The sequence below is a fragment of the Equus quagga genome, chromosome 1 (genome assembly GCF_021613505.1).
Source record: "Equus quagga isolate Etosha38 chromosome 1, UCLA_HA_Equagga_1.0, whole genome shotgun sequence".
Taxonomy (NCBI): domain Eukaryota; kingdom Metazoa; phylum Chordata; class Mammalia; order Perissodactyla; family Equidae; genus Equus; species Equus quagga.
This window is the reverse complement of record NC_060267.1, coordinates 29,172,791-29,194,648: the sequence shown is the minus strand read 5'-3', so window position 1 is coordinate 29,194,648 and position 21,858 is coordinate 29,172,791. Positions and strand designations below refer to the sequence as shown.

General features: G+C 37.9%; 2 protein-coding genes across 4 annotated transcripts in view; both read left to right on the top strand.

Moving 5' to 3' along the window:
• BICD1 (BICD cargo adaptor 1) overlaps nucleotides 1-6,793 on the top strand; it is a 208,687-nt gene extending 201,894 nt beyond the window's left edge. For all 3 annotated transcript variants that reach the window (XM_046647535.1, XM_046647517.1, XM_046647501.1), the window contains one exon: nucleotides 606-6,793. In XM_046647535.1, coding sequence (XP_046503491.1) covers nucleotides 606-693 — 88 coding nt within the window. In that variant the 3' untranslated portion in view covers nucleotides 694-6,793. The remainder of the gene's footprint in view (nucleotides 1-605) is intronic.
• A 14,813-nt stretch (nucleotides 6,794-21,606) lies between these two features.
• Nucleotides 21,607-21,858, top strand: part of FGD4 (FYVE, RhoGEF and PH domain containing 4) — a 193,457-nt gene continuing 193,205 nt past the window's right edge. Inside the window, exon 1 of the mRNA XM_046668791.1 lies at nucleotides 21,607-21,792. The gene's annotated coding sequence lies outside the window, so the exon portion shown is untranslated. The remainder of the gene's footprint in view (nucleotides 21,793-21,858) is intronic.

Genomic DNA, 21,858 nt, shown 5'->3' with positions numbered 1-21,858 from the left:
CCAGGGTTCGCCGGTTCGGATCCTGGGTGCAGACACCACAGCGCTTGGCAAGCCATGCTGTGGTAGGCGTCCCACATATAAAGTAGATGGGCACGGATGTTAGCTCAGGGCCAGTCTTCCTCAGCAAAAAGAGGAAGATGGGCACAGATGTTAGCTCAGGGCTAATCCTCCTCAAAAAAGAAAAAAAAGAAAAAGAAATGCAGATTCTCAGCATCCACCCCAGACCTGTCAAATCAGAATCTGCATTTTACCAGGATCCCCAGGTGATTGGTATGCACATTGAAGTCCGAAAAGAACTGATCTAAAGGTATCTTGTAACTAACCAGGGACCGAGGCGAATGAGACTGTGCAAAAACTGAAAAGAACGACTGCAGAGCAGGAGCTCACATATTATTTCCCTAACACGTTCATTTTTATTTTTTGTGTGTTGTTTCGAAAAGCCACGGTTGTCTTGGCAGACTTTAGATCTAAACCGTTTCCTGTGCAAAATTTCTGTTCACGATTTAAAAATTTCTGTGAAAACACTGTGTCCGTCTAGCCCTCACAAGTGTGCCTGGCCCCTTGTCACTGCGTTTCTTGCTGACGCGCTTGTTTCTCGTTTGCAGTCCTGACCCAGCTCTCCCAGAGGAGCAGCCACATTCCAGCTCGCAGTGCACCCCTCTCCACTGTCTCTCCAAGCCTCCTTACCCTTAGCCTTCACCTCCTGCAGACGAACATCTGGGGTGAACATTTTGTAGCCACACACAGGATACTGCCCAAGATCCAGCAGTGTTTTCTTTTTGGTGGTTAGATTATCCTTGGATTAATGTCCATCATTCTGGAAGATGAGAGAAAGTTGAGAAGAATAACACAAAGCACAGACTCTGGTGTGATAGAACATTTTATGGTTTCTCTAAGTCACAGATAAACTTCTGCAATCAAATGGCTACCGTTCAGTTAAATCAAAAAACAAGGTGAAACGAAACAAGAAACATGTATCTCAGATGGCTGGCTTTACCTCGATAGCATAAGAGAGACCTAAGACAATGTAAAATACGTATATTGTAAAGTCATCTTTCCTCATACTTCAAATTCAGCCATAGAGGTTGATTCTGATTTTTTTTGTCATTAATATTTATTTTATACTTTATTTGCCACATGGGATTCACGTCTATAAAAATTTCTGTGAGAGGTGAACTTAATTCGTTTATTTTTAAAGAAGCATAATTTGCTCAATTAAGTATGAGTTTTAATTTAGTTTGAAATCTGGAATTGGCCAGACGGTGGTCATTATTCCTGCACAAAATGATAATAAGGTGCATCGGAATGTTAACAATAACTGTATTTTGCTGCTACATTGATATTGTTTATGCACTTATTTTCTAATCAGTAGCTCATTAACTGCTGTTTGTTTTTTTTTTTAACTAGAATTCTTCACTGGACATTATTAAGTAAATCTAAAAAAGAGACTACGTTACGATTCATTGACTTATTTGACTTTTGACTGCATCTTTAATTTTTTTAAACTTGCAGACAAGTGGATGCACCGGTGCTGCTCCTTTGTGTGTGTGTACGTGTGTGTGATAATGTTGAAGAAGGCTAAATCATGGGAAGGGAAAAAAATGGGGTGTTTATTTAATGACCTGGATTTTTTTACTTCTCCCAAATTCAGAGTCCTACTATGAGTCTTTCCTGCTAAAATGTATCAAGTACAAATGGGAAAATACCTACCTAGATAGATGTAAGTTAGCCTTTGGTTAATTAAATTACCCAGAAAGTGTTCAAATTTTGATTAAATTGTATGTTTTGTTGTTGTTAGGTTTCTTTCATAGTGAATCTTCCTTGCCAAAAAACAATAGATGATAAATCTTAGCTCATTGTCTACTTTTGACAAACACTCAGGTGCCTACAATCATTATATTATATTGAGATAATACGTGGTCCTAGTTAATTTCCAGATTCTGCTAGGTAACTTTTATGACTTGATTTAAGGCAGTGGATTTTCATAGCAAAATTTATTTTGCACATAATCTGACAAACAAGGAAAACAGCTAATTGAGCTGAAAGGTCTAACACTCTTGGGCTCCTTAACTATCAAGTGCTGCCCGCACAACTGCTCCTAGCCCTGATTCCTTGTCTAGTCAGGTAGCCTTAACTTATGTAAAACCATAACGGTTTGACTTTTTCATGTAACGATATCTGTAACTTATCTTTAAAACGAAAACAATCCTCACTGTTAACACAAAGGATAATTAGCAATGCAAGGTTCTAACAATGGAGCTCTAGTAGGAACCACTCAGCTTATCGAATGGAAGTGGGTGGAATATTAATGGAGTGGCCCATCAAAGATGGCGGCCAATCAGTAAGTCAGAAAACACAGTGCAGGAGCATTAATGGAGTGGTCCATCAAAGATGGCGGCCAATCAGTAAGTCAGAAAACACAGTGCAGGAGCATTAATGGAGTGGTCCATCAAAGATGGCAGCCAATCAGTAAGTCAGAAAACACAGTGCAGGAGCTTTCATCAGTCATACACCTGTGAAGTAGTGGTCACTATTACCAAAGCAACCGAAAGGTTTTGAGTTCCTTATATGAGTGCTATTTTCAACAGTGTCATTTATTATGCAACTTGGAGTAGTTGGAAATCTTCACCAAAATAGGGATTCAGGTTAAAATACAGAAAAAGAAGCAAAACAATCTTCGTAAAGTCCAGATCATGGCAACCTAACCTTCTGCTCTTTCCTACCTGCATTGCCTTGCTGTTCCTAAATGTTTTCTTCATTGTATTGGTGTTGTATCTGCCTGGTCCCAGTATTAGTAAGAAAGAATGGATGTTATGAGAGTTCAATTAAAGGAAGCTACCCTACCCCCACCCCTGCTCTCTTTTTCTCTTTCTCTGGTTTCTTTTTCAAGCATCATATGTTTGGACCTGAGAAATGGCATAGCTGCTAAGTTGGCTTTTAATAAAAACTGTTTGTGCCTGAGGGAAAATATGCCTTTTTCAAAAGTACCTCAGAACATCTTCCTATATTTCCTCATCAATTTCGTTGGTGGCACAGGGAACTGAGCAGTAAATATTGTCCGTGTGTAGCTACAGGGCAGTACTGTCTATTGACAGCGCTCTACTGCGTTCATGCTCCCTTACTCAGTATTTATGACCTGGTGAAAAGATGAATCATAGACAAAACATTTATTCTAATACAAATTTTATCATTACATGTATTATATTCCAGTTTTATTTCTGTTCTTTATAGTAATAGAGTGGGAAATGCTTGTTTTGAAATATTAATCTTATGAAAATGTTAATTTTAACAAAACTTTGCCAAGAAGATATAGAAAATTGGAAATACACTTCTACTTTTCAGCATGAAATTAGATAAGCAGTAAGAGAGAATTCCATGTATTTACACGGTGGCATCATTTGGTATAGTTTAAACTGAGCCATATCTGTATTTATTTCCATTTAGACTTTTAAAGTGAATAAATATGTGAGGCTCTGATAAAAGTCAGAACCTGCAAAGAAACATCAGGAAACAAAAGAAAATTGAAAAATTGAAGAACAAGTGAAAATCAAAAATAACAAATCTCAGTAAGAATAATGGAAGACAGACTTGGGGAAGAAAAACCAACTACAAATACAATAAAATTACTGGCTAATTATTGCAAACACAGGGAACTAGCAAGAGCAGTCATTTTTTAAAAGTAAGCACAATTACCATACTGGAAAGAAGAGTCAGTATGCAGAAATGCTTTCCTACTGAGGATTTTTCTTAGTTAAAAAATTAAATTAAAAGTAGCAATAAATTGCCTTTGGCCTGAGTGCACAGGGGCATACAGGACCCTCAGCTTAATCTTTCCAGTCAATTCGTGATTGATCAGATCCCTTTCATGTATCGAATTCTGTTTCAGTAAGAGGAATTTGGAGAACTGTGAGAAAACAGAAAGTTATTAAATAAGAAAAGACCTATTTAGAAAGATTATACTTTAACCTAAGGAAGAGGAGCCACAATGTAATCTTCAAGAAAAGAAAATTTAACAAACGATAGGAACCAGCTATCGATATGGTTACTAAGACTAGAATAAGAACAGTCTTCAGAGTGAAGGGTTTATATTAACTCGAGGAAAGAGATTTTTGACAGTGGGAAATTAATCACTGAAACTGATCATCATAAGGAAGATTTGTTTTTTAAAAATTAAATATTATTGGTTATCTAGTAAGGATTAAGTGGCAAGATGTCTTATGATAATCTATTATAATTCTGAGATTCCATAATCTTTTGCTTCTTTTAAATTTAAAAATACGTTAAAGTTATACTGGTTAGTCATAAAATATTTTATCCCTTGAAAATAGAATAGCAATTGTAATTTTTCCAAGATATTTGGTAAAAAAAAAAAAACAAACAAGATCATTGGTATTATTTTTCTTTCCAGCTATATTTCATAATATCTTTAAAGTTGTCCAGAATGTAGTAATTTTACTATAAAAAGCCTCAATTGTCAGAGTCTAAAAAAACAAATGTCCTCAGGAATACTTTGGAAATAGAAGGTATGCAATCCCTTAGGGGGGCAAATGTCTCTCAAATTTTATCTTTTCTTAAAAGGATCTTCAATCTACAATATTTGCTTTTTCCATGCTTTGGAAAATACTTCTGTACAGACCTTCTCTTTCAAACAAGCATGAAACGTTGGTCAAATAAACCAGCTATGAGTGTGGACATTTCCTGATACTGTATTACATAAAATTCTCTACGGTTCTCAAGTGGAAATCACAAAATATGAAAAGGAAGAAATGAACTATATTTTCCACTGGGATAAGAATGGCAAACGTAATGTATAATTGTTACAATCAATCAGCCAAAAGACATAATCTGCCTCTCAGCAAGACATGGCAGGGGAAACTGATGGGTTGCCAATAAGGAACTGTGATGACTTGACCCTAGGATGCCACAAATTTATTGATATTCTAAGTATAAAGTAGGACTAGAGTCGAAAGGAACTCTTAGGATAAAGTTCCCAGTTTTAAAAATTTGCCCTCCTGGTTTTTTGTTTGTTTATAAGCCAGAATGATTTAAAACAATCCTTGTATTTAAGATTGCAAAAAACTTACAAGAATATGTTTCTGAATAAAAAGGAACGTAATTCTTTAAAAAGCTGTTGAACTAGAGTTGTGATAGAAAGCGTGATCAGTGTTGATACTGACAAGTAATTTTTACCTTGAAATCAATTTCTGTGGACATACAAGACCAATCTAGCTCCCAGGTGACCATTTCCATTGTCTTGTGGTAATGCCCCTAGATGAGTTGTGTCTGTAGTTAAATTCATCTTTATTCAAATACCAAGTTTACTGCCATAGTCCCCGATTGTATTGCATATGTAGCCCGATCCTATTATGTTAACCTCTGAAAGATTTCATCTAGCCATCTCTTCTGTCCTTGTTACTCAAAGTTTAACTGGAAAAGATTTTAGTATTAAGATATGTTCCCTGATTGAGGATTTTCCAGAAATAATATTCTACTTAAGAAGAGGAGCAATTAACTGCCTTTACTGTAAGGTGCGAGTGCATAAGTCTGCCATGTAAAATGTTTGCATGAGATATTTCCCATCATGTTAGCTTTCCCATGTTCACAATATGAACACTATAGAAGTCTTATTTCTCTTGTGGTCTTCTCTCCATTAGAAATGGAAGGAGATCGTTACCTGTATCTGGTCTCCTTTCCATATTAAAATGCATGGCTCAAATCCTCAGTGAATTTTCACCCCTTTCCTCTGGAGTTACTTACAATTTGCCCTTTTAAACTGAAGCTGGATAAACTGCTGAGCCAGATCATTTCTGTGATTGGAGTTTAAGCGCGGTAGAACATTGGTGGAGAGCACATTTTAACTGTAACTTTTTTTTCTTTCAGAATTATTCTCTGATCTTTATGGTTCTCTAATGAAAACACTGAGAAGTATGTCAGATGCTTTCAGTGTGACTGTTATATTTTCTTTTTAAAGAGTCGTTTTAAAACAAAGAACTATAAAGTAAAGAGAAATGTCATCATTTTGTCAACATATCATTCATTATTCGATGATAAGGGAGGTACAGAATGAATCATTTTGTTGTCTGGGTTTATAGCTATAATTACGCACTAAATCTTAGCGCAAATAAGTTATTTTAACATTATTGCCACAAAATTTTTAAGCTCAATGGTTTGACTGTTGGAGTCAATTAAAAATTCTTTGAAAATCTTTTGTGACATTTTTGTAATCTACTCAGTGTTTTTATTTGCATGATTATGCCTATGTGATGAGCCATTCATGATTCCGATATTGTATTTCTTTCTAGTATTATATTTGTGTAATGTGTGACCAACCTGATTTGTACATTGTATGATTATTGTTGTGATGATTCTGCTATTCCTACGCTTAATTGCAATTTTGTTATTATGCCTTTTGGGATCAAATGATGTGAAGTGTTTCCACCTAATGATAATACCATATGAAAATATGACTAAAAGACTGACCTAAGAGTCTGTTTTGTTGCTAATTATTTTTGAAAATCCAAATTTCAAAGGAAACTTTCTCAAAGACATAGACATTTATTTTAAATTCAAAACAATTCTTTTGAATTTATTATTGCTTGTCCTTTTTAATTTTTTTATTCTAGACAATCCTAAGTGAATGTCTCATGGGAGAATCCATATGATTTGTGCTTGTATTTGTGGAATCTGATGATGCACTCAATGGTTGGAAAAGGCACTCCAGTGCTAAGAAAATAACCGAAGCCAATATATCAATTCTTCAATCTTGGTTTATGTTACCAACTGAATATGGTGTAATGCGTAACTCTTTCCAGTAAATAAACTGGTTATCTTTTGTTCATTTCATCTATGCTACCTTTTTATCAGTTTGAGCAATTTTTCTGTATGTCACTTCGATTTGTATTTACCAAAAAAAAACTATATGAATTGCTATATGATTTATATATTTATTCAAAGTGAGCACTTATTTTAACTAAAAACTGAAGGCTTTGCTTTGACATTTCTACACATTCCTATTAAGAAATGTGTATCAACTTTGCCCATTTTCTCCACTTACCATCTCTCCTACTTGTAATCTTTTCAAAAAGGTTATTTTGGCAGGAGCATACACTTAGCTGAATTAGATTGGAAACGTACCAACATGAAGAAAATGCCTGTTCTAAAAAAAGAAAACATTATTTTAATGAAAGAATAATGAAGTTTTGCATGCTTTATTTTGGGAGACAGTTCTCTTTTGTTCTCTTTCCTATGAAGGAACAGCAGAGCCCCAGAACTTTGAGGAATATTCATTTTCCAGCTCCTTCTTCAAATGTGCGTTGTGGCAAATCAGCTGCTTTGGGCATCACCTGATTTTATTTCGGGTGGCAAGGGAGGCAGAGAACCAGACAGAATTTGGACTTAGGTGAGGTTCTAATGAGTGGAACTCTCTAATGCGACAATCCTCATTATAACGAATCAAATTAACCCACCATGGACGCTGCAACAATCCTGGTTAAGATTGCCTCCTTGCCTGTTGTATATCCAATGCTAGCAATCGTAGTGTAAATTTTCCTAAAAATCTTTCCTTTTTCTCTTCTGAAAGCTATTGTTTTTCTGTGAGGTTGGGGCTCTACATCTATCTGATCCTTGGTCTTCTCTTATACAATAAAACTGATGGCTTGTTACATTCAAAAGTTAAAACAAGTGGATCAGCCTTAGGAATGTTAAGAAAGTCTCTTCTCATCCCTACTTTTGCAGGCCACTTGGGTAGCACTGTACCATTGTGAGGGCAATGTGGAGGCATCCTGCAACCCCACTGGGGGTAAGAAAGAGGCCAAATTGATGGGAACTTGTGAAGAGATGTTCTTAGTTTTTGGTTGTACACACATTGACTAGCACTGTAGGAACTCAATAAAGCGGGTTCCTTGGCTCCTTGCCATCTGGCTTTTCTTATGACACATCTGGAATTGAGTTTATACAACCTATTGTCAGCTACTATACTATCAGCAGGCACTAAATGCCAACAATCTGGAGGAAGTGGTCTTACAATTAAATGAATGGTTTTTCCCGTCATTCTCTCTTGGTCAATCTGAAAACTAGATCTCTAACATTGTATTTGAAGGAGCCTTAATGTATACAATGAAATCATCTGTCAGAGTTCCTTCTTAAACATTTTGTGAATGAACTGTCACTTAAATACTTTAAGAAGAAACTCAGACTATTTCATCTGCAACATAACTGTCAAGGAAGATAAATTTCACTGGAAAAAATATTGCCAGTGTCCAAAATAAACATAATTTATAATGTAATTTAAAGGTAGAAAGCAATATGAAGATAAGTAAATCATAACTATAGGGACATCTGTTAAATAGTAAAAAACAATGTTATAACTGTCTACGTAATTTGTGAGACCCAGTGCAAAATGAAAATGCAGATCTTCTTGTTCCAAAAAAAAATTTTTTTTTTTTTGAGGAAGACTGGCGCTGAGCTAACATCTGTGCCCATCTTCCTCTACTTTATATGTGGGACGCCTACCACAGCATGGCTTGCCAAGCAGTGCCATGTCTGCACCCGGGATCTGAATTGGCGAATCCCCAGCCGCCAAAGCAGAATGTGCTCACTTAACCGCTGTGCCACCGGGCCAGCCCCCTGTTCAAAAATTATTAAGAATTTCAAAACAATGACAGCAGAGCATTAAACTAAGCAGGGAGTCCTAAACACAGGGTCGTATATGACTGTAGAAGTCCACATGCCCTTGAAGCCGGCCTTGCCTCTGAATGTGCTGAAATACTGATTTATGACCTCAACACTAAATGTAGCGATCCAGAACCTATGTTTTATTTTTAACAGAGTGGATATCCCAGTTTCTGAGCTTGGAAGAAAATGTGTTTATGTTCTAGGGAAAGAACTTTTAACGCTATTACTTCAAAGAATTGTCAAGTTGAATCTTGCCATATAGCCATATCCCAATGCACCCATACATTTCAACTCAAAATTTCTAAACTCCCACATACCTACCAAGCTGAACAGAGATTATAAAAATCATTAAAAGAACTCTTCAAAATATCAGCAGTAGACATTTTAATTAGTGTCTATTAAAGTAAAACTAATTTAAGAACCCTGCTGATACCTTCACAGCTTGACTTCCTTTGAAGTTATAAATTAAAAATGTCAGTCAAATGTCACAGGAAGATTTACCTCGTTTAAAAGAGCTATTAGCCCAAGATCAGTAAATGATTCATATCAGCTTTTCTTCCAGATAAATCAAAGGGGAAAGAAATTACTTACTTCATTGAAATCTATTGACTTGGGAATTATGGGCTGTCATGTTATAGTAGCTACCCTACCTGTAAGGAAGGGAGAAAATAAAAATATATCTTAATTTTTTCTTGTATTTGATAAAGTCTGAGTGGAAACCCATAGACATGGTTATCCGTAAAAGGGCAAAGTGTTGGTGGAAGGGAACCGGGAGAGTCAGACTCCTCGGTAGGCAAATGCCTTCCTATGTTGCTTTTCTATTTCAACCATGGAAATATAGTGTCTATTGAAAAATGAAAAACTAAAGAAAATATGGGCTCTCAAAAAATTTCACAGTGAAGTCAGAAATAAAAATTGGCGTGAATTCTAGAGAAATAACTGTTCTACAGCAGGCTATGTCAGCCGAAATATTTTTAAAAACGTGGAATTTTGTGCAAGTTTAGCCCTGGCACTTATCAGCTCTGAGACTTTGGAAAGGTACTTAATCTCTCCAAGCCTCAATTGTCTCTTTTTTTTTTTTTTTTTTGAGGAAGATTAGCCCTGAGCTAACATCTGCTGCCAATCCTCCTCTTTTTGCTGAGGAAGCCTGGCCCTGAGCTAACATCCATGCCCATCTTTCTCTACTTTCTCTGTGGGACGCCTGCCACAGCATGGCATGCCAAGTGGTGCCATGTCCGCACCCGGGATCGGAACCAGGAACCCCTGGCTGCTGAAGCGGAACGTTTGCATTTAACCGCTGTGCCACCGGGCCAGCCCTCAATTGTCTCTTTTTAAAAATGAGGGTGAAAATTACCTACCTGGCAAGGTTATGGGGAAGATTGAGTGAAATAACACATCTAACATCTTTTAAACGGTGTTTAGCCTTTGGTAGCTAATATTATTTCCTATAACAATCCTGGAGTCCTATATGGCTGAAACTCATTCATTCACTTATACATGCATTCATTCAGCAAATATTTATTGGGAACCTATTTTGTGCCAAATATTGCTCAAGGAGCTTAAGATACGTCAGAGAACAAAACAAAGAAGGTTCATGCCTTTCTGAAGTTTGTATCACAGATGTAGATACGTAGATATACATTGATGAGGAAGACACACAAAAAACAGTAAACATAACAAATATGTAAATACTGAAGTATGTTAGACAATGAAACGTGTGGAAAAAGAAAAAAGTAAAATGGAGAGAAGAGATTGTGCTGGGTTGGGGTAGGGAGAAAGTGAAACAGATAACAATAGTAAGTGGGGTGGTCAGATGGGTCCTTATTAAAAAGAAGAAGAAATAAGACAAAAATTATCCTGTTCACATCATGATTGCCTCAGCTTTTAAAATGATTATATTACATATGTTCAAATTTTTAGAATTTTTTATCCATCTAAAACATCAACCAGCAATGCACATTAAGCAATAGTATTTTAAAACACTAGTCTTTCAAAATGTTCTAATAATTTGGAGGAACGATTACAAAATATGCATATATTATATTTTATGACAGTGTTGCTTTAAAATGCCAATATTTGTTTTACAAATAAATATCGTGCTTTCTTGAAGCTCTAGGACATGCCCATTTATGCTTCTAAAATGAAATTTGAGTCAAATAATTGTATTCAACGATCTTATTGATAACTGTCAATTCTAATGAACTTGTAATTGACGCTATAAATAATCCTTAAAATAGCTTATAATGTTGTTTTCCAACACGCAGTCAGAGACTAAGCTATTCTTTCTTCTCATCCTTAATTCTAACTCCTCCTTGATTGACTCTTTCATTCAAATTTTGTATAAAATTAAGGGCATCTTTTACAGTGCATTCTCACAAACTTTCTTCCTAATACAAAGGTAAGAAAGATATCACGTTGCTAAGCTTTGCATTAGCTTGCTGCTGAGTGTTACCATTTTTCTTAGATTTATATAGATTCCGACTTCAAGCTTGGCTATTTCAGTAGAATTGACGGAAAGAAACATATATTTAAAAGTCAGCCTTCTCCTTGTTCTCATGAATAGCTGCCCTGATTCTGGGTTACTTTTTTATAAAATAAAGGCCATGTTACTAAATACATTTGTGTAATATGGGAAAGGGCTCGTCAAATTACATGCATAGGTAAGTATGCTTATTTAATAAATATCAAAGATGAAAATAAAATCCAACTGATGAAAACCTCACCTATTAAAAGTCTATTTAGTTATCTCCTTTGAAGAGTTCTTTAATGTTACTTCTTTCCAGCAGATGCAAAAATAAAGCTGACTTGAATTTGGGTATAATTATAATAATGTGATTTTAATGACACACACCTAACCAGTCAAAGTTGTCCTTTAATGTGTGATTCATCTGGAAAATGGCTGCTCTTTGGGCTGGACAAGGGCAGCCAACCAATATCTGTCATATCATTTGATTTCCACATCTAGTGATTGATGGGAAAAACAAGATTTTCCAGAAATACTTCTTAGAAACATATTGTTATTGGATGTTGAATATTCCAAAGTCTACATTTGAATATATTGTGCACATTACTATATAGTTTCTGTATATTGTTAAAGATAGAAACCTTACATTTAAAAGATATTTTCTTGCCCAAGATACTTCACTAGAACTTTGAAAGTGAGATCAAATCAGGAAAATAACTTCATGTTTTTTCTATTGTTGAAATAAAAACTAAATGAGTTCCAGATGTGTAAGTATCACTCTGTTCTTCTCTTATGTTCTCTTGACAATAACTACTCATGACCATTAAAACTGCAGTTTTCTCTTATGAACAATTTACTTACTACTAAAAACTCCTGTGGCAGTCAGTAGATGAACGTTGATTGACTGCATACTACATACATCAGTGGATCTCGAAAATTCCTTTAAGGTCAACCAGTTGAGCAAAATTATACCAACTGCCAAACGTGAAAAACTGGAACATGTGCAGAAGTTAATGGCATTCTCCTGGCACTTGCAACTCTATGCTGAACAATATCGATGCTTCTAGAGCAGTCCTATTATTTAGGACATCAGAATACAAGATAACATAGAGTTATACAAGGTACCAGAATACATCTGATAAAGTTTGAAAACAAGCACAGAAAGCCTGTAACTGTCTATTTTTAGATGGGAAAACTATGCCTAAGGGATTGAACAAATTATTCAAGAACTGATCATCTTCTTAAATATCCTCTGGATCAGCAAAGACACAGGGTGATAATTGGCTGGGGAAGTGATGATCACACCAGAGAGGCTGTGGAGACAGTGTGAACTTTTTAAGTTGAAGATGGTGTTCACAGCCCAGCCTCCCTCATTCTACTAGTCCCTGGCAGCACTTCTCTTTCTCCTTGGAAGGGAGTCTCATCTCTCCCTCACAGCCAGGAAGTTTGGGAGAGACCTGCTCAGTTCAGGATAAAAACGTTCATTTCACCTAGAAAAATCAGATTATTTTCCTTCAGGTTGGACACAGATGAGGTTCTGCCAATCCCATTCATTTATTTCCCAAATGCTTGTTTCTCTTTTCCAGGTAATAAAAGCAATACATGTCTACTGTAGCAAATTTGGAAGATGTGAAAAAATAGAAAGAAGATAATAAAATGCACCCATAATCTTATCTCTCAGTGAAAACTACTGTTAATATTTTGGTGCCTTTCCTTGAGACACACTGAACATACAAGTCTTTTTTTTTCGGAGGAAGATGAGCCCTGAGCTAACATCTGCTGCCAATCCTCCTCTTTTTGCTCAGGAAGCCTGGCCCTGAACTAACATCCATGCCCATCTTCCTCTACTTTATATGTGGGACGCCTACCACAACATGGCTTACCAAACGGTGCCATGTCCACACCCGGGATCCGAACCAGCAAACCCTGAACCACCAAAGCAGAATGTGCTCACTTAACCACTGTGCCACTGGGCCGGCCCCATGAACACACAATTCTGAATCCTGCTTTTTTCTCTTAACATTTTATGGTGAATATTTGTTTTCTAGGTTATTAAAAGTTTTCAACTACATTATTTTTAAGGCTGGCATAATATTCTATGGAGTGGATAAACTATACTTAAAAAAAAAATACTCTCCTATTATTGGATATTTAAGTTGCTTCCAGACCTTTACTATTATAAATAATGATGCTATCAAAATCTGGTTTGGGGGCCAGCCCTGTGGCGCAGTGGTTAAGTTCATACGTTCCTCTTCAGAGGCCCAGGGTTCGCCAGTTCGGATCTCAGGTGCAGACATGGCACCACTTGGCAAGCCATGCTCTGGTAGGCATCCCACATATAAAGCAGAGGAAAATGGGTATGGATGTTAGCTCAGGGCCAGTCTTCCTCAGCAAAAAGAGGAGGATTGGCAGCAGTTAGCTCAGGGCTAATCTTCCTCAAAAAAAAAAAAAAAAAACCTGGTTTGGTTTTTTTTTGCTGAGGAAAATTCACCCTGAGATAACATTTGTGCCAATCTTCCTCTGTTTTTTTGTATATGGGTCGCCACCGCAGCATGGCTGATGAGTGGTGTAGGTCTGTGCCTGGGAACTAAACCCAGGCTGCCAAAATGGAGCACACTGAACTTAATTAACCATGAGGCCATGGGACCAGCCCCTAAAATCTTTATACAGAAATTGTCATCTGAATTTCTGACTACTTGCTTAGGATCCATTCCTTCAGGAAGCTACTGCTGATGATCATGAATATTTTTCCTTTCTTACATTTTCCTTCAGTAAATTTCATTGAATATTTTACTGTATGGAAGCCTCTGTGCAAGGGTTACAGAGGATACAAATATGCATTAGACTTTGCCAGCAAGAAGCTTACAATCTAGAAAGGAAAGTCAAAGAAAGGTATACATAACTATAATATGTGGTAGAAAGTGATACATTCCATGAAGAAAGGTTTTAATTTGTGCTTTGGGGACTCAAAACTTGGAAGTCTGTTTTCTCTTGATAAGTTGAAAATCATTTGCATAAAAATATTTGTCTATTCCCTGCTTTAGAAAATATTTTTGATTGCCAATATTCTCATTAAAATGTTTATCATATATCTATTTGTGTCTATTTTGAAAAAAACTTCTAATGAAGGAATTGCATAAATAATATCAGACTTCAGGTTTATACTTTGTCTCTTTTTCAGGGGAAATTTCAAGGCGTTTTAAATATGGTTATTTTGTATTCTAATGATGCAACACTGTGTGGGCTACTGCAAGTGCCTATAGATGCGTGAGTCTTAGAATTAAGCCACAGCATCTTTGGAGAAAGATGTAAATTTGCAATTCTAGATTGGCACTACAGTCTTACAGCCTCAGTGTGTCACTTTTGGTTGACATTATTATGCCATGTACCAAGGCATAAAATAGCAGAGCTTAAATTACAGTTTTTGATAACGGTTGAATCATTTTTCAAAATTTAACAAACCTTTAAGTTTCTTAGTTTCATCTCTATCAGGGATCAACAAACTTTCTCTGTAAAAAGCCAGGTAGTAAATATTTTCAGATTTGCTGTCCATCTGGTCTCTGTCCCAAGTATTCAGCTCTGCTGTTGTAGTGCAAAAGCAGCCATAAACTACTGGCTGGGTTCAACGAAGTTTTATTTATGGACTTAGAAATTTGTATTTTATGTAATTTTTTTTTTTTTTTTTGGCTGTGGAAGATTCCCCCTGAGCTAACGTCCATTGCCAATCTTCTTCTTTTTGTATGTAAGCTGCCATCACAGCATGGCCCCTGACAGACAAGTGGTGTAGGTCCATGTCCAGGAATTGAACCCAGGCTGCTGAAGCAGAGCACGCTGAACTTAACCACTAGGCTACTGGGACTGGCCTTACATAATTTTTATATGTCATGAAATGTTCTTCGTATGATTTTTTCCTCCAACCATTTAAAAAATTAAAACCCATTATTAGATCATGGGCCATATAAAAATAACAGGCAGTGGGCTGCATGTGGCCCACAGGTCATAGTTTGCTGTCCCCTTATGTAGATGATTGCATTCAAAAACAACAAAGGGATATGTGTAAATCCTAAAATAAAACCTTGCTCAACAGTAACAATAAAACATTAAATACAAGGCTTTACAATTTCACAACTTCAAGTGCTTTTCTTACAATTTGGATAAATTATTTCTCCTGTATCAGTATGCTTTTGGTTACAGGTAACAAAAAAAGCCTGGTTAATACTGGCTGAACAATAAGGACCACTTACTGTGTCAATTATCAAGAATGCAAGAGATAGGAAGTTTCAGGGTTGGTTCAGTAGAACGTTGAACTCAGCAAAGGCCTAGGCTCTTCCAGTCATTCTGTTCTGCCACCCTAGTAGATAGGTAGCATCTCTCCTCCTGGTCACAAGATGGCTGCAGCAGCTCAGGACTTACATCTGTATCCTTACAAAACCACATCTGTAAGCAGGAGGAGTAGGAAGGAGGTAGGTAGGGAATAGGTTCCTTTTAATAGGTTCTTCTCTTATGGGGGAGACAGTCCTTTCCAGAAGCCCACACCAGACTACCTGTCTAGACCCACTGAGCAGAACCAGGTCATAAGCTCCCCTTAAATCAACAACTGTCAAAGAAAACAGGATTACCATAATTGCCTAACCCCATCCACCTTTCCCAGAACCCCTGAAGGAGCACAACTTGTCTGACCACATTGCTGCCAACATTTGAGTGAAATTGGGTTTTGTTGGCAAGGAAAAGCAGGAATGGCAGTTGAGTAGACAGTCAAGAGTGCGTGCCACATTCTTTTAATTTTGTGTGTGAGGAAGATTGGCCCTGAGCCAACATCTGTTGGCAATCTTCCTCTTTTTGCTTGAGGAAGATTGCTGCTGAGCTAATGTCTATGCCAATCTTCCTCTACTTTATGTGGGATGCCGCCACAGCATGGCTTGATGAGCAGTGCTAGGTCTGCACCTGGGATCCGAATTTTCGAACCCCAGTCAACAAAGTGAAGTGCATGAACTTAACCACTATGCCACCAGGCCAGCCCCAGCTTCTTTTAATTTTTAATTTATTTGTGAAATGAATGAATATAATTATTATAATTTATAATAATATTTGAGAAGTTTATAATTTATAAAACCAAATTGACAGGAAAAACTACATTTTATTGAATGAGATATGGGGCTTTTGTAACCCCATAATAAATTTTCTGACTTCTTTATATACTCCACCACTAATTCACTCATGATCAATCCTGGAATATTTCAGCTCCAAGAATATACCTCTTCCAGCAATAAGTAAGTAAGAAAGAACTAAACCTATTGTGGTAATCATTTCACAATACTATAATCATTTCACAATACATTTCACAATACATTTTTAACAATTATATATATATGTACGTCAAACCATCATGCTGTACACCTTAAACTTAAACAGGGATGTATGTCAATTATTTCTCAATAAAAATGGGGAAAAAACCATGATGTAGGTAGCAGAAAGACATGGAAGATCTATTCCACAGGGGTAGAGAATGTCTTCTAAAACTTCCTGTATGTGCTTGATTTAAGTAAATTTCCCAAATATATCATTCATTTAGTCAGTCAGTCAGTCAGTCATGGAAGTGGTATATCCTTTGAGATGAAATGCTTCAGGATTCATCAGTATTTTTTTTTTTTTATCTATTGGCCTGATAACAAGGAATGTAGACAGCTAAGGTGATTGCTAAAAGGAAACCTGACATCACTCCTTTCTTAAAAACCATTTCCTTGTCATCAGAATAAAGTCCTAACTCTTTACCATGAGGTAAAATGTTGTTAAAGGGGCCGGCCCCATGGCTGAGTGGTTAAGTTTGTGTGCTCCTGCTTCGGTGGCCCAGGGTTTCACTGGTTTGGATCTTGGGCGAAGACATGGCACCACTCATCAAGCCATGCTGAGGCGGTGTCCCACATGCCACAACTAAAAATACACAACTATGTACTGGGGGGCTTTGGGAGAAAAAGGAAAAATAAAATCTTTTAAAAATAAAAATGTTGTTAAAGATCTGATCCTACTTTCTCTCCCATTACCTTTCATTTCTCTCTTCCCATGCCCTGTAAGGGGAACGTTGTGTCTCTGTCTCTTTCCCTCCCTCCCCTACCCATCTTTCTCTCTCTCTGCCCCTTGTACACTCTGTTCCTTCCATTAGGGTAACACTTTATTCCCTCCAGCAGGCCAACTCCTCCTCTTTAGGGTCTCCCTTAATTTTGACTTCCTCTAGGAAACTTCTCCTGATAGGCCAGTTCAAGTTGGGTGCCCCTCTCCTAATCTCATGGAACTAACTATAGGTTAGGTTCCGTAATGCCAGGGCTTGCATGCTTTAGAAAGTAACTGCTTTCTTTCCAGTTTCCAAATGATTTTTAAAATATACTGAGTGGGAGCCAGCCTGGTGGTGTAGTGGTTAAGTTTGCATGCTCTGCTTTGGCAGCCCAGAGTTCACAAGTTCGGATGCCAGGTGCAGACCTACACACCACTCATCAAGCCATGCTTTGGCCGCATCCCACATAAAATAGAGGAAGACGGACACAGATGTTAGCTCAGTGACAATCTTCCTCAAGCAAAAAGAGGAAGATTGGCGACAGGTTTTAGCTCAGAGCCAATCTTCCTCATAAAAATTAATTAAATAATTAATTAATAAAATAAAATAAAAATAAATAAATAAAATATATTGAGTGACTAATTTCTTTAAAGAGCATTAGTCATCAATTTAAATACAAGACCAAACTCATACCATGACTGTTTTAGGTGGCACCTCAAACTTGTGCAAATCTTCTGAGAGGTGTGTATGTATATTTCCTTACAAAGGTTACCAATATATGCAATACCTGGTCAAAATATAGTCATAGAGATTAAATTAACATATTACAAATTATAGGGGCCAGCCCCGTGGCAAAGCGGTTAAGTGCGCACGTTCCGCTTTGGTGGCCCGGGGTTCACCGGTTCGGATCCCAGGAGCGGACATGGCACCTCTTGGCACGCCATGCTGTTATAGGCGTCCCATATATAAAGTAGAGGAAGATGGGCATGGATGTTAGCTCAGGGCCAGGCTTCCTCAGCAAAAAGAGGAGGATTGGCAGCAGTTAGCTCAGGGCTAATCTTCCTCAAAAAAAGAAAAAGAAATTATACAATTGTATGTATATGATTTCATATATATATGAGACTTTATTGAAAGCTCAACCTGTACCAACTCAAAATATCATACTGTTTACTAAGGTCCTGTTAAAATAAATATATCATCTTCTTCAATTAGGTCTTCATGAAATTATCTTCTGTATGTCAGCCCCCCAATGCTACGACATAAATTCAGCATGATTCATCCCTTTTAGTGACCTTTATTACTTAAATGACATTTATATAAATTTCCTACCCAGTGACAGCATCAAAGTAAATAACTAATAAATTTATAATTCATTTTTACTAAGGGAATAACACAATTTATTATTAACGTGAAAGAAGTTTTATCTTTCTCTAATGAGACTAAAATAAATTAAGTATATATTTAGTATACTTAAAATAGAAGAAAATAAGAATATGCTGCAAAGTACTGATTTCTCTTAAACCCGTCTTGGAAGTAATGTTCTATCAGTAGTTGGAGCAGCTTATTGATTCATAATTTTTCTCCTGAGCATTCTTTTTTGCCTTTATCTTCATTATCAGGAACCAAATCAATCTGAGACTGGTTATATTGTAAAAATTAAATTAAACGTTTATTTAAAACATTTTAATGAGAATTAAAAGACATTTACCAATATACATATATTTTTTGCTACACTGGAAAATATAAAGATAAAATGTAAGAAACATGAGTCAGTCCGTAGTCTTCCTATGCATTTTTCTAGTCTGAGCTTATATGTTAATTCCCAGGAATGGAGTGATTCTGGGCTCCCAGCTCCTCTTCATATAGTGGTTTCACCATAGTCTAGGGCTCCTGGTCCCTCCACTGGCCCCTCTGCACTCCAGCTGGCAGGTGGAGAAGAGAAGTACAGAGTTTCATGGCAAGGGTACAGAAGCCAGGCCTGGAGGTAACACATACCACTTCTTCCCACAAAATTTTGAAGAATTCCATTACATGGCTCCCCCTAACTGCAAGAGAAGGTTTTGAATGTGGTCCCCCTGCGTGCCCAAGGAAAATGATACAGGATTTGGCCAGCATTCAGCACTGTCTCAGGCACAGAGATATGGGGTATGAGCACCTGTGTATTGCACCCATCACTCTATTTCAGGACCCAGCACAGTTCTCAGTCAATATGTGTTACTGAATTAGTGGCAAACTTCCTATTAGCTATATTAACAAATAAAATAGTATATTAAGACTATATGTACAAGGTGATATCCAATATTTTGTTCTACTCTAATCTAAGATAATGAAATCAAATAAAATTCTGTGACCCATTCATTTAGTGCTACAAAATGAAGTCATCAAACACAGAGTTCCTTAGAAATGGTTTCTAGGGACCGGCCTGGTGGCGCAGTGGTTAAGTGTGCACATTCCACTTTGGTGGTCCGGGGTTTGCCCGTTCAGATCCCAGGTGCGGATATGGCACTGCTTGGCAAGCCATGCTGTGGTAGGCGTCCCACATATAAAGTAGAGGAAGATGGGCATGGACATTAGCTCAGGGCCAGTCTTCCTCAGCAAAAAGAGGAGGATTGGCAGTAGATGTTAGCTCAGGGCTAATCTTCATCAAAAAAAAAAAAAGAAAAAAGAAAAGAGAAAGAAAAAAGAAATGGTTTCTATGAGAAAATAATAAGCAGCAGTAACATTGCTAGAGGTAATGTCAGATGATATATATGTATAAAACATTCCATCAGAAAATACAGACATCCACAGATGTGAACTAATATTGTATGATTAGGCAAATTTGAATAACTTGAAGTAAGAAAAAAATAGAAATATGTATAATGTAAACAAGTGAAAATATCCAAATGAGGTCTCATAAAATTGCTACCCCAAATACTTGTGGTAGGATACTATTTTGCCCCACACTGGTGTATTTACTGCAGTTCTCTGCAGAAAAAGTTAGCATCTACTGAGAAAGTATTTCTGTGTGTTGCTGTGGGGGGGGGGGGGGGGGGGGGGAGGGACGACGGTTCCTTTAAGTTTCCTCAGTAACCAGTTTTTTAAAAGAGAAGATTGCCAGCATCTTCTCACTTAAAAATAGGTTATGCTAAACTAGGTTGCTAGTACAGTATTATTAATTGCAACACCACTTTTTTATTGAACCAAATAAATTGTGTTAGAAATTTGCATTGAAATTAGTTGTTATGTATATGGAGGTAAAACCCCTTTCGGGATTAATTTATATTTTAAACTGCTTGTTTGAATTATTTCTGATACTATATGGCATAGAAGATAACACCTTGACTACACAGAAAGAGAAACAATAATTAGGTGCAATACAGTGATATAGGGATAAGAAATCTGAAGGGAGCAAAAGCTCCTTTTGACAAGGTCTGAACAGATGCACTAAAAATTAGGGGAGTACTTCCTTCTCCTCAGGAATATATTTATTGGAGTAGCAGCCCAGGAGACTGAGACAGTTCAACTGCCTCCTAAAAGGTTTCTTGAGGGGGACTGGGTTCTGGGTTACACTTCCTGGAGCTGGAGGAGCTGTTACCCCGGTGAAGAGGAAATCTGAAGAAACGTGAGGTGGCTTCCAAATGGAAGTCATGCTGGGGAACTCTTTCTGCTTGAGCTGGGGTACTTGGAATGCTGCCCTTTCCTCTCCTATCTCTGTGGTTTCGGAACACAGCCTCTTCATTATTAGAGAGTATTGAATCTTAAAATGCTGGTAAGCAAACTAATTTAAACTGTATTTTCTTCAATTTGGTATCAGTTGATGTTAAAAAAAAATGACAAATAAAAAGGACTCTAAAAGTGCATTATTAATAAAGTCCTGAAAGTGTTCATGGTGATGGAGGGTCTGATGCTCTTCTGGAAACCTGTGGATTGTTAGCTCCACCTTTCCCTTTTACTTCCATACACCTCTCCATCGTTCTCTGACCTGATGCTCCCAGCAAGATATTTGATTCCGTGAGATAAGGACAGACTTGGCGCAGCGACTCGGGTACGGATTCCAGCTCAGCAGTGCTCTGTGACCTACTGTAGGTTCCTCACTTTGGTTTCCTTATCTGAAATACTTGGTAGTTCTACGACATAAGATTATTGTCAAGGGTTCAGTACAGCGGCTTGAGACACATGCATGACCCTTGGAGTGTGGGTCTGCGAGAATGGCAAGCCCCTGGGCAGAGTCCAGTGAAAATGTAATCACGTTGTCTTTCTTCCCGAAGCCAGCGAGCGGCGCACAGGTGAGCGTCTTTGGCCTCCAGAGCTCGCAGGTGTGCGGCCGCAGGTGCGCGCTCGCGCGGCTGCTCTCGGCCAATGGATGAGCGCGCGGGGCGGGGCGAGCGCGCGGGGCGGGGCGGGGCCGCCCGGGGCGCAGCGGCTCCGAGGAGGCGCCCAGGGCTCGGCTCGGCACAGCGCGTTCTTGGCTGCTTCCCCGGACCGGGGAGGAGGCGGCGGCGGCGGCGCAAACCAGCTGAACTCTGCGGTCTCCTCGTCCCACCCTCGGGAGCCTGCCGGCGACTGGCTCCGGAGAGCAGGGGGTGGAGACAGCCCTGGGTCGGCGCTGCAGTCGCGGTGTCAGGTGAGTGCGGGAGCCGCAGGGACCCTGGCGTCGCGGCTGCCGCACAAGGAGTCTGAGCCAAACTCT